General features: G+C 40.8%; 1 protein-coding gene across 1 annotated transcript in view; it reads left to right on the top strand.

Moving 5' to 3' along the window:
- Positions 1-777: 777 nt before the first annotated feature.
- The window catches only part of LOC308104919 (uncharacterized protein), a gene marked incomplete at its 3' end in the record, with an annotated part of 64,538 nt that continues 47,602 nt past the window's right edge, over positions 778-17,713 (top strand). The window contains exons 1-9 of the mRNA XM_080455561.1: positions 778-1,016; positions 2,416-2,706; positions 6,664-6,690; positions 6,838-6,924; positions 7,315-7,374; positions 8,706-8,768; positions 9,083-9,145; positions 10,491-10,535; positions 11,112-11,540. Of these exons, the coding sequence (XP_080311687.1) occupies positions 950-1,016; positions 2,416-2,706; positions 6,664-6,690; positions 6,838-6,924; positions 7,315-7,374; positions 8,706-8,768; positions 9,083-9,145; positions 10,491-10,535; positions 11,112-11,540 (1,132 nt within the window). The 5' untranslated portion in view covers positions 778-949. The remainder of the gene's footprint in view (positions 1,017-2,415; positions 2,707-6,663; positions 6,691-6,837; positions 6,925-7,314; positions 7,375-8,705; positions 8,769-9,082; positions 9,146-10,490; positions 10,536-11,111; positions 11,541-17,713) is intronic.

Raw genomic sequence — 17,713 nt, 5'->3', positions numbered from 1 at the left:
TGTGATGCCCGCCCCAAACTTAAGATTTGTCAAAACTTTTCAATTAATTCTATCAAAATATGTATATATGAGTAAGACAAAATAAAATAACATGCATGCTTGGTGGGCACCCCCCTCCCTCATACTCTCCCTATGGGCGCATTTGGCATAAATGTCAGAAGTTGATTCTGTGATATTATGCTGTGTAACTACACGTCTTTACTGGGAAACGATACAGTAGCCTACTACACTGTGCACAGCACATTGTAGTGACTTTCAGAATTGCAGAAATAGCTACTAATTAACTGCAAGTTAATTTAACCACAAGGTGGAAAGTGGAAACCAAAGACACTTGGTTTTGGTTATTAATATTAATTGTTTTGTAGATTTTTATTATTTGATTTGATTTTGATTGATGCAATGTGTTGTGTTGTGTGCTTGAAGATCTGCTATTTTGAAAATATGTTGTAGAATGTAGGCCTATACATTTTAAGCATAATTATGATAACTTCATAATGAGTATACTTTTACTGTTGGTACTTCTTTAAGTATGTTTTGATACCAATATACTTTTATACTTTTACTTAAGTAAGTTTTGAATACAGGACTTTTACTTGTAACAGAGTATTTCTACATTGCACTATTGATACTTTTACTTCAGTAAAAAAAAAGTTAAAAAAAAGCCACCACCGCACATTTCCCATGGGGAACAATTGGGAGTGTCAACTTCTCTCTCAAGTCTCAACGGGTCTACTCCATAGAGTTAAAAATAGGGTCTACTCTCTATCCATACTACTCTGCCCGAACCGTTAATACTCTTTCCTGTTTGCTGCTTCTTCCTAGTTTTTCCCAAGGAAGGTTTCAAAACCTTTCTTGTTTTTTCCATGTGAACCCAGACGCCATTAAGGGACGTGTGTTGTTTCAAAGTTCTTATTTGTCATTTGTAGGCTACATTGACAACAAAAAAAACATGGGCATACTCAGAGCTCCATTGTGCATCTGGCTGCTGTTAGCGAATGGACTCAGCATATCATCAGGTAGGTGGCTCTTTGAACTAGATCAACTACAGCCTACTATTAACTATTCTGCTAACACATAGCCTATCCATGGATGTGTTTAATAGCAGAATACTTTTGTCCATTTTAGCATTGGCCAATGCTAAAATGAGTCTGGCAACCCGGGTTTCCTGACTCAACTCGGTGGGATACAGCTGTGGCGTAATATATGCTTCATCATACGACGGTGTCGCGCGCCGAAATAGCCGATATACAAGTGCACAAGGCGTTACATCCGCGACCACGACGCGTTGTGGGCTTGTATATCGGCTATTTTGTTTCATTCTAAAAATAGAAGACAAATCTACCAACAACAACGGATCCGCCAACTAACGGTTCAGCTGGAAGTTCCCTACTCAGGGAACAGGAGGAACAGGAAAGGTGGAACAATTCTGGGCACCTTGGAAGAGTGGGCACTAAGGAAATGGGGGTAGCCGGAAGGAAGAGTGGGCACTTTGGGGGAGGAGTGGGCACTTTGGGGGGAGAAGAGTGGGCACTTTGTGGGGAGAAGAGTGGGCACTTTGGGGGGGGGGGGGGGAGAGAGTGGGCACTTTGGGGGGAGAAGAGTGGGCACTTTGGGGGGGGGGGGGGGAGAGTGGGCACTTTGGGGGGAGAAGAGGGCACTTTGGGGGGGAGAAAAGTGGGCACTAGGGAAATGTTGGTAGCCGGAAGAGTGGACACTTTGGGGGGAGAAGAGTGGGCACTAGGGAAATGTTTTTAGCCGGAACAGTGGGCACTTTAGGGGGGAGAAGAGTGAGCACTAAGGAAATGTGGGTAGCCATAAGAGTGGGCACTTAGGGGGGGAGAACAGTGGGCACTAGGAAAATGTTGATAGCCGGAAGAGTGGGCACTTTGGGGGGGAGAAGAGTGGGCACTAGGGAAATCTGGGCATCAGGAAGACTGGGCACCGGACACAAACTGGTGTGTTGTGTGTGTGTGTGTGTGTGTGTGTGTGTGTGTGTGTGTGTGTGTGTGCGTGCGTGTGTGTGTGTGTGTGTGTGTGGGGGGGGGGGGGGTATTAGGCGGTCCCAGATGGGTGGTCCTAAAGATCACTTATGGTGGGGCTTTTTAAGAGACAATCTGTCACAACCGTTGTGCCAGTGTTTTTTTTTTGTCTCATTGGAGTGTTTCGATCTGTGGGTTCAGATCTGTCATCATCAGTGATTTACTTTTCCTTCATGATGATATCTACAAATTCAATTTGGTCATCATCCCTCATTTAGAGTACAATTTAAATCACTGGCCTCATTTAAGAAATCGTGAAAAGCTGTCATTTTCACTCTTCCTGAAAATATGATTATGTTTGGGAATAGAAAGCTTTCATTCTACTATATTACAATACCAACTGCTTTAACTGACTGAAATCATTTTCTCCACACAGGCCTACAAGATGTGATGTACATACCACTGGGAGGAAGCCTTGAATTGCCTATTGATGGGAAACCTACCAAAGTACTATTAAAAACTGTACACTCAGGCAAAGAAGATGTGGTGGCAGAGTGGGATTGGGGCTCGGCTGAAGGGGAAGTCTATGGGAAATATAAAAACCGTACAGAATTGGATAAAGAAACTGGAGTCACCATCAACAACATGACCATAGAAGACAGTGGAGGATATTACATGGTGTTCGATTCCGTCCGGAACAGCAAGATTTACATGGTTGAGGTGATCAGTAAGTATGAATTGGGTCATTTTTTTCAGCATGAATTGTGTTATTAACCTCTCTTAAATCTGTTAAGTCTGGCAACAGGTGCATTGGAGCAGGTAGCCTAACTCATTGTAATTTGGGTTTAATCCTCACAGCCAGCAAGTGCTCCTTATCTAACTGTTCTAACTCCTGTCCGGAAGACATCACCAGTAATTGAGGGCGAGAAAATTAGTCTAAAAGAACATAGGCACTCATACAATCCAAGAGGCAGGAAAAAGGTTATGGTAAAAAGCCTTTATTAATCAAATAAATAACTGTGACCTTTAAGCACAGCCTTCATCAGGGTGTATTATCATGGCTAAATTGCCAACATGCCAAAAAGCCAACATGAGAACCAGTCATCAGGGCATACTGTAATACTAATGGCAAACAGGTGAGGCCTGGCCTATATAGCCAGTGGATAGGCAAAGGAGACATCATGAAAGATGGTGAAATTATGTTTTTATTGTCTCCGCCAGGCCGAAAGGCATGGCGAGAGAGTATGTTTTACCCCCTGTCCGTCCGTCCGTCCGTCCGTCCGTCCGCGTCCGTCCGTCATTCTGTCATTTTGTGTACAGCTAAATGAGCTAATCTCCCGCACAGTTGGCTTGATCGCAGTCAAACTGTGCACACACACTCCCTGGATGCCACAGCAGAACCTCTGCCCCACATTTTTCACATAGGCCTGTTATAGCACCAGGAGGCCGCTTTGTGCAAAACATATTTTTTGACAGTACTCCTACAGATTTTGCCCCAAAATCATGCAAATCGGTACACAGTATCTCTATAGTCATTAAACAAAACTAGTCATTCAGATTTTTCCTATTCCATCTTTATTCTTGATTGGCTAAAAATGTCTTCTAAAGTTTGTAGGAGTGCTCAGTTTTGAACAAAATGCCTCAAATCATGAACACAGCATGCAATTTCCATGACATTTTGCACGCACATTCCCATTAGGCCGAGGAAGAAAATGTTCAAATCAGCCTCATGGTGGCGCTATAACAGGCCCATTTGTGTTTTTACCTATAACTGCACCGATCTGTGGAAAACTCTGTATGCGCACTCCCTAGAGGTCAAAGAAAAACCTTTGCCTTGCATTTTTCACTTCTGCCTTTTATAGCGCCACCAGGAGGCCGACTTATTTAAAACATATTTCTTTATATTACTCCTTCCGATTTTATCCAAATTTCACGCAAATCGGTACACATGATCTCTATAGTCATGTGATCAAGACGGATCTTTTTCATACTCCATCCTGATTGGCTAAGATTCACATCTAAAGTTTGCAGTAGTGGCTTGTTTTGAACAAAATACCGCAAATCATGAACGCAGCGTCCGATTGCGGTCAAACTTTGCACGCACATTCACACTATGTTGAGGAACAAATGCTACCCTTTTAACATTGGCCTGTTATAGCCCCACCAGCAGGTCTAATTTAGCAAAACAAATTTTTTGAACAAAATTCCTCAAATCATGAATGCAGTGTCCTATTGCCATGCAAGGCCTAAAAAGAAATGTCACCCTTTTCACATTGGCCTATTATAGCGCCACCAGGAGGCCACAATAACCTACCTGACCTGGCGGAGACCTGTGCTCCGAGGAGCACTTTTTCTAGTTTTATTTTATTCTTTAAGTTTCTGTATTGTATGACCTATGATGGAGGCCTTATTATGTTCAATGCCTAGAAAATCATTGTTGCTGTGGTCCTCTGCAAACTGTCTTGCTATATGTTAGTCCTGTTAGTCTGAAAGACTCATACAGAATGTATAAAGTACATCCTATATAAAATACATTTGTCACAAGGGTAAATAAGGCAGTAGGCTACACAATAATAGTGGTGTGACTGATAAAATGAATCCCTGTGTGGTGAGCTTGTAGATCGGCTATTTGTGGTGAAGAGAAGAGATACGGTATAGAGACAAAGTATAGAGCTCTGGGACAGCAGGTTTTAGTGGTTAATAGAGTTCAAATATTTATGGAAGGTCAACAGCCAAGTCTCATCTCATGTCTAATATAATTTATACATTGTCAATGTAACAGCCATACCACAGTAATAGGCTATTATAAAACTGATTATTTGAATTTAAGATCCTTTCCCCTTCAGCCCAAATATATTGTAGACAAGCATAGTTAGTTGAAAAGTAAAAACCCAGAGGGACCCCAATCTGTCTATGAATGTTGTCCATAATACTTTATTTTGAATAAAATTGAATAAAAACTAAATTAATTCAGAACTCTGCAGCTAGACTGCTAACAAGAACCAGAAGACGTGAGCAAACAAAAACGTGCAACAAAAACAAGTTGAAGCCTTATAGAATCCTCTTTGTCAGATAGGAAGTGTTGTGGAGAACATTTCTTGTGAGAGTGGTTATCATGATGACATTTTAGCTTTTCTTGGGACAGTGGTGGTCTCAGTAAAAGCTAACATTGAGGAGAGATGTTCTATGTTCTGAGGAGGAAGGTCAAGGACAGTTTCCACCAGCTTTTCATTCACAAGGCCAGCAACTCTTGTTTCACCATCATCAAAACCGATAACTCGTAAAAAGACATGAAAGGTCTTATTACATTGTTGCATGGTCAAATCCCAAGTTCATGGGCCCCTGGTCCTGAGAGAGCCATGGCCATTTAAAGCCCCATTTGTGATTCAGACCTGCTGTTGGTGATAACTCACTGATTCATAAGGCCTCCTCTGCTGTTGCTGCACGGTTGGAGCTGTAAGAGATGATACTTCATGGGGTGCCAAGTGGTACAGCCATTTAGCACACTGACCACTTCTTGTTTGTCTCAAGGACTTGAGTTTAAGTCTGGCTCATGTGAAAAGGGAAGAAATTATTGTTCATTGCTGCACTAACTGTAATTGAGCTTTCTGTACTGTCTGTATGTGTATGTCTGTGTCCAGGGCTAATGTCGTAAAAGACTATAGTCTGTCTTCCATGGTCCATGTAGGCCAAGGAAGTTCCTCCATGTATTTCTTTCCAAATATGTTTTATATATATATTAAATATTTAACTTGAATTTTATAATGGAAGTCAATGGCAGTCGGTGATAGATAGATACAGATGACAGATATCATAGTCTTGCCCAAATATGGAGTTCCACCCAGCCTGGGAAATTTGCTGTGGGTAAGGGCTCCACTGAACGCACCGCTCTAGTTTTTAAACTCAGGTGTATCTCTGTAAACATCTTAATGACGGCTTAGCCTCTTTCAGAGCCACACCATAAATAACAGGATAGGTAGTGTACCTACACACTGTAGGACTTTTAAAGTCGTCGGGGAGTCATCATCGTTCGTTGTGTCTGCTGTCTGGAGCTAATCTGGCAAACTGCTGGACCGATCACCGCCACATGTCTTGTGCACACAATCCCACTACTTTTTGTTCAAATAATTATCTATATACTTTCATTTGGGCATGAATTACAACAACGGCTCTTACAGAGCCTCTTTCAGAGCCTCTTTCAGAGCCTAGCCGATATGTAAGTGAATGGCTGGAAGTGGATGGATGGATGATTAAAAATCTTGTCTTGTCTAGTCTTGGGGATAAGGTTGGATTATTGGTTGGGATTAGGGCCCACTGCAGTGATGTTCGATAAGAACATAATGAAAGTTGTCTTGCCCATGTGATTCAGAGATGATTTCAGGAACTAAAGCAATCGTTCTAAATATAGATCAGTGGGAAACTAAGTATTACCAAGGATAGAACAAGGAAAATATTGAAATAATACAAAGATCTAAACAATGCATTCCATTTGGTGTATTTTGATGAGTTTAATATCAAAGGAAATATTGTTCCATAAGGTAAAGATAAATAACTCCTTCAAATCACATGACAAGACCAATAGAAATATGTGACATACAGTAAAGGAGCCTGAAGCTGGTGTTGATTTCCTAACTTGACTGTAACGACGTGAAACAAAACTGATTTACTTTTGTTCTCTACCCAGCAGCCACACCAAGGAACGAAGATGAAGGTACTAATGGTCCCAAAACTCCCAATTCTATTTCATGATTATTTATTTAAAAAATATATATTTTATAATATATTCATCACATAGGCAGAGAATTCAAGACATGCTACAGATACTATAGATTAAACTGGACCCACTTTTTATTTTAAGGAAATACACCCGTGGGAAGTATTGTTGGAGGAATTATTGGGGCTCTTATCCTTGCAGTCTGTTTGGTGCTGGGTGTGAAATATCGTGGTAAGTTTCTCTACTGATTTTAAATGACACATAACATACGTGCAATTTCACAAGCAAATATTGAATGCTTTAATATTTAGTTTGTTCTGTAATGCGTTTAATATGCTGTGTGTGTGTGTGTGTGTGTGTGTGTGTGTGTGTGTGTGTGTGTGTGTGTGTGTGTGTGTGTGTGTGTGTGTGTGTGTGTGTGTGTGTGTGTGTGTGTGTGTGTGTGTGCGCGTGCGTGCGTGCGTGCGTGCGTGCGTGCGTGCGTGCGTGCGTGCGTGCACAAGTGTGTGAGCGGAGTGTGCGCGCACACAAGTGCATCCAAATAAGCCAACACCTGTAACCTCATATCACTGTTATGTTATCATTGTGTTTGAATTTCATAATTTCATAATTTCATAACAGATCATATAAAGGATAGGTTGTCTTCATGTGGCTCTAAACCTATGGTTGATCCTGAATCTGGTGAGTTTGACATACTCACAATATACTATCTACAATATGACATCAACGTCAGGGACCAGTTTCTAAGCAGTTGTGATTTTCATAATGTCATGATAGTGTGTCAGTTGTGAGTGCAGTTTTTGGTTTGTTAATGTTCATCATAGAGAGTAAGAGAACGCCTACCCTGCTCACAAAGATATGTTGTTGTCCCGAACGTGCAAAGGATCTGTGAGGCAAAGTCTGTTCTCTTGGGGTACGTTGTATTGATAGGATGAGTCCAGAACCACACAATTTAAATTTCAACACTGTCTGAACATCAATTAGTTCCACATCATTGAAAAAATAACATAGAGGTTGGTCTGCTAAAAGGACAGTTGCTGTACCGATATCTAGAGCTCAACCTAATAACTCCAAATCTACCCTTCGGTCCAGGGACGATGCACATAGCTAGATTGGTGTAAATCACTCAACAACTTCGACAACACGAATACTGCCTTTTGATAATTTATTAACACACACACTTTCACACAAAAACACACATGTTAACTAAACTAAACTATCACTTGGTACAGTATTTGCTATTACCTCAGCCAGCCCAAGAGACACTACAAACATTAGCTCTCCTTAAAATGGGTGCTAACGGTAACACGAGTAGTAGTGTGTTGTAGAAGCAATAGTAGGTTATTTAACTGTAAACAGAAAACACACAAATGGAAAATACTATTAATACTACAAAAACATACATAAATATGTAAACAACATGTATGATTATAATAAAAGAGATGAACACACAAAACAACCATTTTTCATGCACAATTGCTTACCAGCTCGGGTCTACGTGCTATCGCTCTCTCATGCTGCGATGGAATGAATCCCGCTGATCACAACAACTCTAATGGGCATGCGCAAGATCCCCTGTGGAACTCTCTTACCAAAACAAACATAAGTTTCAAGTAAATATGGACGTTTATCGTATCACAAAAATAATGGAATAACTCCCATAAAATCTTACCCCCGATTGTACACATTTCCCCAGGATTAAGAACCACAAAGAACATATGACATTGGTGTAAACACGGTTAAACAAACTTATTTAAAAACACAAACAACTATTGTAATGGAAATTTCCACGACGTCACCGAACACGGACAAGAATAAGACCCCTTTCTCTCCGGCAGGGGTCACCAGCTACCAGCTTAAAACGTGCCTGGTAGTGAAGAATTACAAACACAATAAAACTATATAATAAGGTCGGACAGACCCTATAAAACTACACAGTTGCAGTTGTATTTCTGGTGGATACAGAACTCATAATTAGCATCATAAGAGAACTGCTTCTCATTTGTTCACAGGAGTGCCTCTACAGGGGAATAAAGAATCAACACCAGTGAAGAACAACCTTGATTCAGCAGATGGTATGTCTGTTTGTTTTCAACAGTTCAAGCCAGAATTTTCAATTTGTGTATTTTAGAATACCTCATTCTTTTCATTCGCCTTATTTTCACTCACTCCCCCCTCCCTCCATGCGTGCGTCTCCATGCATGTGTACCTGTGCATGTGTGTGCAGCTCTAATCTCATAAACCGCTGGACAGCACCAAATATTTTGTGCACACTGCCAAAAAATAACATAGAGGTTGGTCTGCTAAAAGGACAGTTGCAGTTGTATTTCTGGTGGACACAGAACTCATAATTAGCATCAAAAGAGAACTGCTTCTTATTTGTTCACAGGAGTGCCTCTACAAGTGAAGAAAGAATCAACACCAGTGAAGAACAACCTTGATTCAGCAGATGGTATGGCTGTTTGTTTTCAACAGTTCAAGCCAGAATTTTTTATTTGTGGATTTTAGAATATCTAATTCTTTTCATTTGTCTTATTTTCACTCGCTCCCCCCTCCCTCCATGCGTGTGTCTCCGTGCATGTGTGGCAAGGAAGTCAATCTTTTCAAATCGGCCTCATGGTGGTGGTACCATAGCTCACTTCACCACAAAACATTTGATTTTGTGTCAAAAAGTATTTGAATATTTGCATTATATTTAATAAATACTGTACCCTTTTTTTTGCGCTTTTCAAATATTCTTTGACACAGAGTCAAATGTTTTATGGTCATGATTCACCGGGAGCCTGTATGGCTTGGTTCCAGGCTTAAAATTAAATATATATATTTTTGGAAATCTCTATGGGAAGAATTATTGGGGTTTCTATCTGTGGCACCACAAAATGGCCACCACTGCTTTACCCTATAATTCTTGAACCATAGATTGTATAATAACATTTTATTTTCCGCCTAACTAGGGTTTCCACCATTTTTGTGTTTTCTTCAAAACACAGTTTTTGATACTACTGGTACATATTTTGTCCAAAACTCACACACATTGTTACACGTTATCTCAAGTGATAAATATCTGTATAAAACATACTTTTGATGTAGCATACTGATTGGCTTTTTCTTTTTTTTTTTTGTTCAAATTTGACCCAAAGACCAAGGAGATATGATTTTTCGAAGATCTAGACTCCAATCCACTTCCTTGTTAACTTAAAACTTAAAAATTCTGTATCTTGGATCCTGAGTACTTTTTTTTTTCGATGAAAAATCTCTGGCAGTGGGCAAACGCGGCCAGCAATAATTGTGGCAGTGAATTAAAATGTTCATGCACAGGGAATTAATAAATACAGAGCCCTGATGCCAGACTATGCTTCATATATCTATGCTCAATTATGCTCAATAAAAATATATTCTAAATTCAATCTAAGAGTTGTCTGACTGAACTACAAGTTCACAACGCGTTGTGCTGCTATGCATTAATTGGGAAGTTCTGAATCTGCTATTTTCGTCCCAATTGCCATTCTGCGCTGAACACCTCGGAGTCGGGACACACGTCAAGTTTGAGACCATTCACTTTCTGAGTTACGCCAGCCCAAATGACACGCACGCACACACACACACACACACACACACACACACACACACACACACAGGAGTTCTAAAATTGTGTGTGATGTGACCTTTCACAGTTCACTACCAACATCGGAGTAGTCTTCTCACACTGCAATACAACAGACATTTGTGACATACAGTAAATGAGCCTGAAGCTGGTGTTGATTTACTAACTTGTTGTTCTTTTCCTCTCTACTCAGCAGCCGCAACTGCAGGTGCCTCTTCACTAAAGAACAAAAATGGAGGTACTAATGGTTTCACTTTTCTAATTATATTGCAGGAAAAAAAATGTTTTTCCTTTGTACCTGTATACACACCGTAGGACCGACCATGTATTCCTCACCTGCATCATTCACAACATGCATGGCCCGGCCTACTCTATATATATAGAGAGAACACCACAACAGTACACAAGATGCATCCTTAGCTGCACAATGTTTAATTCTGCTTCTGATGTGAGAGGCAGGTGGTGTGTCTGGTAAAAATCTAAATATCCTTTAGACAAAAGACAGACATGAGCAGCATGTATTAAACCCATTCATGAGCCACATGTCACATTGATTTAGACTAGCCTAGGAGTCTCAGGGAGCTCAGGAAAAACAGAAAAACTCAAAAACCCAATGAACTCTACAGGTTTGATAGAAGAACCAACTGAAAATTAACTACTGTAATCAACAAATTGGACACCATCTCATGTAATATTGGTTTAAGCCCATTGCTACTTCTCATTCAATGTAATGATAAAAGCATGTTATGGGTCAATCTATTGCATTTCAACCAATCTGTCCTCCTTTCTCCCTTCTGTTATGTTTTTTCATCAGTCATAGACGCCATCTTGTCCAGAGCAACTTCACTCTACCCTCTCTGTGATGAGGTCAAGGGCAACAAGACACAGTTCCAGCGTCTGGTCCAGCGTGTGAAAGGACTGGAGGAACTGGTGCTGACAATCAAACAAAAAGGAGCTGGTCAGAACCCTGCGGATGTCGAGAAGACCCTCAGTGACCTCAATTCCACACTGGAGTCTGCTGAAGAATTAGTCCAAAAATACACCTCTGAGAGTTTCCATGTGCATTTGTTTAAGGACTATGAAAGCAAGGGGATTGTGTTGCAGAAATTGAACCACAGTCTCTACGCCACATTCAAGGCGTTGTCCCAGAATCTGCAGGTTGAACACAAGGTGTCCGAAGAAACTTCCTGGCAGGCAGAGGATGAAGCAGACAGGGAGAAGGATCATGCAGAGCTGAAGAGAAGTAAGAGGGGGGTCTACTACTTTAACAGTCCATGCATGAGTTACTTTACAGATATAAATTTTTACATTATAAAACATACATTAACCACTTTAACCTTATTTTATACCTAGGCTATTTGAAAATAGCCGATCTACAAGCTCACAACGCGTCTCATCGCAACGCGTTGTGAGCTTGTAGATCTGCTATTTTCAAACATTTTAGTACTTTTACTTTTGGTACTTTAAGTACATTTTGATACCAATACTTTTGTACTTTTACTCAAGTAAATTTATAATTCCGGACAGAGTACTTCTACATTGCAGTATTGATATTTTTACTTAAGTAAAACATTTGAGTACTTTTTCCACCACTGCGTACCATTCAATTAATGAACAGGTTTCTGTTTGGGATGAACGCAGCACTCTTTACATTATCTGGAATGCATCCTTCTAGCAATAAAGGTCTTAATATCTTTAGTTTGAGACACAGGTAACGTGATCACCATCACATACTGCAGCTCATGGATTTAGCTCAGGGGTTTTTAACTGGTGGTCCGTGGACCTCTGGTGGTCCATGGAGGTATTGCATGTGGTCCCTGATCATGAATGTAGGAAAGGGAAGATTTTCTTGACTATAAGGCGCACCTGAATATAAGCCGCAGCAGCTAAATTGAATGATGTGTACATATATAAGCCGCACTGGACTATAAGCCGCAGGTGTTTTAATGTTTAATTACCATATGTAAGGTTCGTGCACAGAGGGGATTGTCGGGAAAGAGATGGCTGTTTGGGGAAGCTCCCATTTATTAACATTTCAACAAACAAGTAGAGATGCCGCGATCCGATTAACAGGTAAAAATTTTTTAGATCGCATCGAAAATGCCGATCAAACGCTCCGATCAAAGCACTCCATTCCAGCACTCCACTCTAGCAGTTCTATGCAGCACTTCTCACCAGCACGCTGTGAAACTTTGCTGACTATGATTCTGGAGAGGTTATGTTCTCTGTTTGAGTAATATCACTTGATCAATCCTTTTTTAACATTTAGTTTTAACATAAAATCAGTAATAAAAAGTAGAGATAAAAAACGCAGAGCATGGACCGCGGTCGTTACCGCGCGCCACATGTTGTACGGGCTGACACATTGTCTGTGCGAGCAACACAGAAGTGTGTAGCGCGTCCAGATCCAGACTTCATTAAAATTCTCCGTTCCCGTCATCCACACAAGTATGTTTATAAATACCTTGTGACTGCTAAGTTTTATCACCAGCCGATCAAACAATACGATTTGAAACGCAAATGATTTTGGCTGAATTAACAACACTGGCTTTAGCGACGTGAGCGGCGAGCCTCTCTCTCGCAGTGGTGTAAATGAATGCCCTTCTTATCGTCATCATCCTACAGCGTCACACAAAAGTCACAAAAGTAGATCTACAAGCTCTATGAGGTTTCCACCCGACAGAGACAATATTATGTACTGTATAGTCCCTGTCACTGCCAACCAGGCGCGTACTGTCATTGGGGCCAACAAGGCCATGGCCCGGTCTGTAAACCCAGCTTGCCCCTGTGTAGGGGCCTGTTATAGCGCCACCAGGAGGCCGATTTGTGCAAAACCCTTTTACTCCTACAGATTTTATCCAAACGTCATGGAAATCGGTACACAGTATCTCTATAGTCATGTGATCAACACGGATCTGTCCGATTGTCCATATTCCATCCTCATTGGCTAAGGTTGGCTTCCAAAATTTGCAGGATTGGTCCGTTTTGAACAAAATGCCTCAAATCATGAACGCAGCTTGCGCTTTCCGTGCAATTTCACACGCAAATTCCCATTAGGCCGAGGAAGAAATGCCAGCCTTTTCACATTGGCCTGTTATAGCGCCACCAACAGGTCTAATTTAGCAAAACACATTTTTGGAACAAAATGCCTCAAATCATGAATGCAGTGTCTGATTGCCGTGAAAGGCCTAAGAATAAATGGCACCCTTTTCACATTGGCCTGTTATAGCGCCACCAGGAGGCCACATTAACTTACCTAACCTGGCGGAGACCTGTGCTCCGAGGAGCACTTTTTCTAGTTTATTCCACATTTAAGCCACGGATCCCATTGATGAGGTTTAGACTCTCAGACCCAAAACTAGAATATTTTGTTATCGTTGGATAAGACTAAACAATGTGACTACTTTTTCCACCACTCTCGAACCTGGTGATTAATCATTAACCCACAGGATTTATAAAAAAAAGACAATGCCTACATAAAAGGGAAACTTAGATGGCGTCTTTTGCAACATAGTAGACCTAGCTGTCCATCGAGGCTCTTCCTTTACACTGATGGGGACGCATTTGGGATAAAAGAAAAAGTGATTCAGACACGCAGCAAAATACTATTTTTTTTCCTGAGCGGTGTGCGGACCGATGCGGGGTCAACATTAGATAATAATAACAAGTAAGACGCGCGAACGCTGCATGGACCACCCGTGATCATGTCATGAACCACTAGTTCATTTAGACACTTCAGCTCAGAAATAACCAGACCGTAATGAACCATTTAACCATTTATTAATATATGACCGTTACCATATATGCAATGATATTGCATTCAAGTTTGGCGGTGTGACTCTGCTCATGTGATATTAAAAGATTTCCTGTGCAAAATGACACAGATCTTCAATCACAAACCCCAGAGCAGAGCATTTAATTCAATTCAATTAAAGTGTCAAATCACAAGTTGTCTCAACACTTTACATGTAGAGAAGAGACCCGACGATCCCACCCTGAGCAAGCAATTAGCGACAGTGGCAACGAAAAAACTCCCTCTTAACTGGGAGAAAACGTCAGGCAGACCCTAGGCTCTAGGGTGGCGGCCTTCTGCCTCGACCGTGTCGGGGGAAAAGAGAGAGGGAGAGACAGAGGAGAGACAGAAAGCATGAAACATAATACAGTTTAACATAACATTGAACCATCAATGCATAATTAAACAACCACAACATAGTACAATCCAAAAACGCAGTACAATACACAGAATCATGGAACCACGGAGTACAATACACAGAATCATAGAACCACAGTACAACACAGAAACAACAGTTATAACGCAACAGTTATTACACAACAGTTATTACACCACAGTTATTACACCACAGTTATAACATGACACGACATTAAACCCTTAATGTACAACCATCACCATAATACAACGCCATCTACAAAACTATCCTGCCAACATCAGATGCTAGGGAGGAGGCCGGGGAGGTGGAGGAGTTTTGAAACCTACAGCTGTACAACCGGCACTGACAGCCAAGCACATAGAATGAACAGAGAATGAACAGAGAACAGAGGCTGCTTAAATGAACCGCCTGAGATGCACTGTGGGTATAAGAGGGCGTGAGTGAGTTAGCTTGAAGCGAATGAGAATGACAAGGGGTTGAACGTATGACTTAAAGGAGTACAACTGAATAAGCTTGTTAGCGAATGGGGGGGTCCGGGGAGTATGAATGAAATATAAACATTCTGCCTGCCGTGTCTACATGAACTATCGTTTACACTGAATTTCATTTAGACACTTCAGCTCAGAAATAACCAGACCGTAATGAACCATTTAACCATTTATTAATATATGACCGTTACCATATATGCAATGATATTGCATTCAAGTTTGGCGGTGTGACTCTGCTCATGTGATATTAAAAGATTTCCTGTGCAAAATGACACAGATCTTCAATCACAAACCCCCAACACGCGCTCACTTGCAGTGAGCAAATACAGAGCCACACCTTACCTTATATGAGAATGTTTATCAGTAAAAGCATCAAATTGACGCAATTCCATTTAAATCCATTTGATATAAATGAAATATGCTACATGAATTAACTATGTGAGTGTCAGCGTTGACACATTTCCTTTAAATGCATACCGAAGATGCCCTTCACATCTAAAGCCGACATCCTGCGCCAGCAGCGACTATTAGATGCACATTTGGCAAAACACCACTGTGTTCTGATGTTAAAGGAAATAAACTATGAACTTATGAATAACTATGTGTATAGACAGCAATGTCTAATTCCTTCTATATGATGGCAGCAATGCTAACCCTTTAGGCAAGTCCCGCTCGCCCGGACGGTGACCTGATATAGAAGGAATACACTATAGTGAATTACCCATCTAAACCTACCATCTAAACCACCATTAAGCATACGTGAGACCCAACACGACCAAAGCTTATAAATTTACCTATCTATAAGCCTACCACATTAAGGTAAACGTGAGACCAAACACGACCAAACCTTAGGTAAACCATGCCTACCAACCTAAACCACTGAAGCATATGAAGACCAGTTATACTTTAAAAGATACCATAACATCATAATACCACACTATAGCCTACGTGAGACCATGACACGACCGATGCTATAGTGTTTTACCAGTTATACTTTAAAAGATACCATAACATCATAATACCACACTATAGCCTACGTGAGACCATGACACGACCGATGCTATAGTGTTTTACCAGTTATACTTTAAAAGATACCATAACATCATAATACCACACTATAGCCTACGTGAGACCATAACACGACCGATGCTATAGTGTTTTACCAGTTATACTTTAAAAGATACCATAACATCATAATACCACACTATAGCCTACGTGAGACCATGACACGACCGATGCTATAGTGTTTTACCAGTTATACTTTAAAAGATACCATAACATCATAATACCACACTATAGCCTACGTGAGACCATAACACGACCGATGCTATAGTGTTTTACCTGACCCCCAACCTGCGCTCAGGCAGGAGCAATTACTTAACATGGCATCAATTATGCAACTCCTGATTTATTCCATAATTGATCGTACATTTACACTCATAGCTTTTTGAGCAGAAAGAATTTTATCCGTATTTAACGGATATAACATAATAATATAAGCAGCAGATGACCAACGACCCATGGCTTTCAGTGTGAATGATGGAACCAAAGATGCTGCTGAGTTGCAGCACCAATCCGAAAGGAGTGAACAACTTGGGGCAGTCCACATCTGAAGGCATCCTGCTTCCTGGCAGCGAACCAAGCCTTGACATGGCCCTCCCAACATCCGAACAAGGTTCATCTCCCCCAGAATTTAACCGCCGTTGAAGGTAGCGAGACATAGAAGAGAACGGACAAAAACGGTATCAGTTCTTACAATAATTGATATTCCATTAGAATAAAGCGGTATCAGTTCTTACAATAACTGATATTCCATAAGAATAATTAACTGATTTAGAGTGCTTAAGAGGAATTGAAACATGTGACTGAAAGAGAAGACAGGAATGGAAATGTGGAAATGCAAGAAAGTATTCCCCACATCTAAGAAACCCATAAGATACTGATAGAAACTGCTTCCAAGTAATATCTACATTAGTTCAGATTCTTTCCTCCGCTTAGTAATTACATAACTCCTCGCAGCTAGCTGCGTTCATCGACACATGAGCCGAGTGATCCAAGCTACTTTTGAGTCAAATCATGCATTAACTTTTCACAACATTTCACTATCACAATCCCAACGTAGAATGGAGCGATTTAAACACCCATGTAATAAGTTCAATATAAAGCGACCATCCCAGAATACTTAAATGTCCGAGATCATTAAACGATCCATACCATTTGACATACGCCTGGATTTTATGGACGCCGTTCCTTTAGAACATCAGTGTGAGTGGGTTACACAGATCAAGCAGTGAGCAACCGACATGGCTTTCAGTAAGCTTGAACCAGAATAAATTTAGATTTGATTAATGATGACCTGCCTCTCATGACTTCGGCAGAAGTAGATCCAGTTATACCACCAAGGTGATCTTGAGAACTGCTCGGCAATGACCATATCGCTGCAGTAGTTATGAAGACCGGCAGCAACCCACAACCTGAACCTTCCCAGCATCCATGATGGACAGAAGTTCATGCCATCGTCAGAATTGGATCACCATAATGGGCAGTTGCTCAAGAAACATAAAACAGAAGCAGAATAAGTTTAAGCAATGAATGAATATCCCTTTACAAAGACATGTTTAAGCTAAAAGTGAAGGTAACATGCAAGTTAGCTCATCAAACGATGAATCCAATCCATAATGATGATAGAAATTGAAGCAGCAGAGAATCAGATTAGCCTTTGTATGCCCTCTAAATGGCACCCCCTAGAGATAATTACA

The sequence above is a fragment of the Gymnoscopelus braueri genome (genome assembly GCF_963280865.1).
Source record: "Gymnoscopelus braueri genome assembly, chromosome: 17".
Classification (NCBI taxonomy): Eukaryota; Metazoa; Chordata; class Actinopteri; order Myctophiformes; family Myctophidae; genus Gymnoscopelus; species Gymnoscopelus braueri.
Note: the sequence above shows the minus strand (reverse complement) of the source record. Positions and strands in the feature narration are given on the sequence as shown.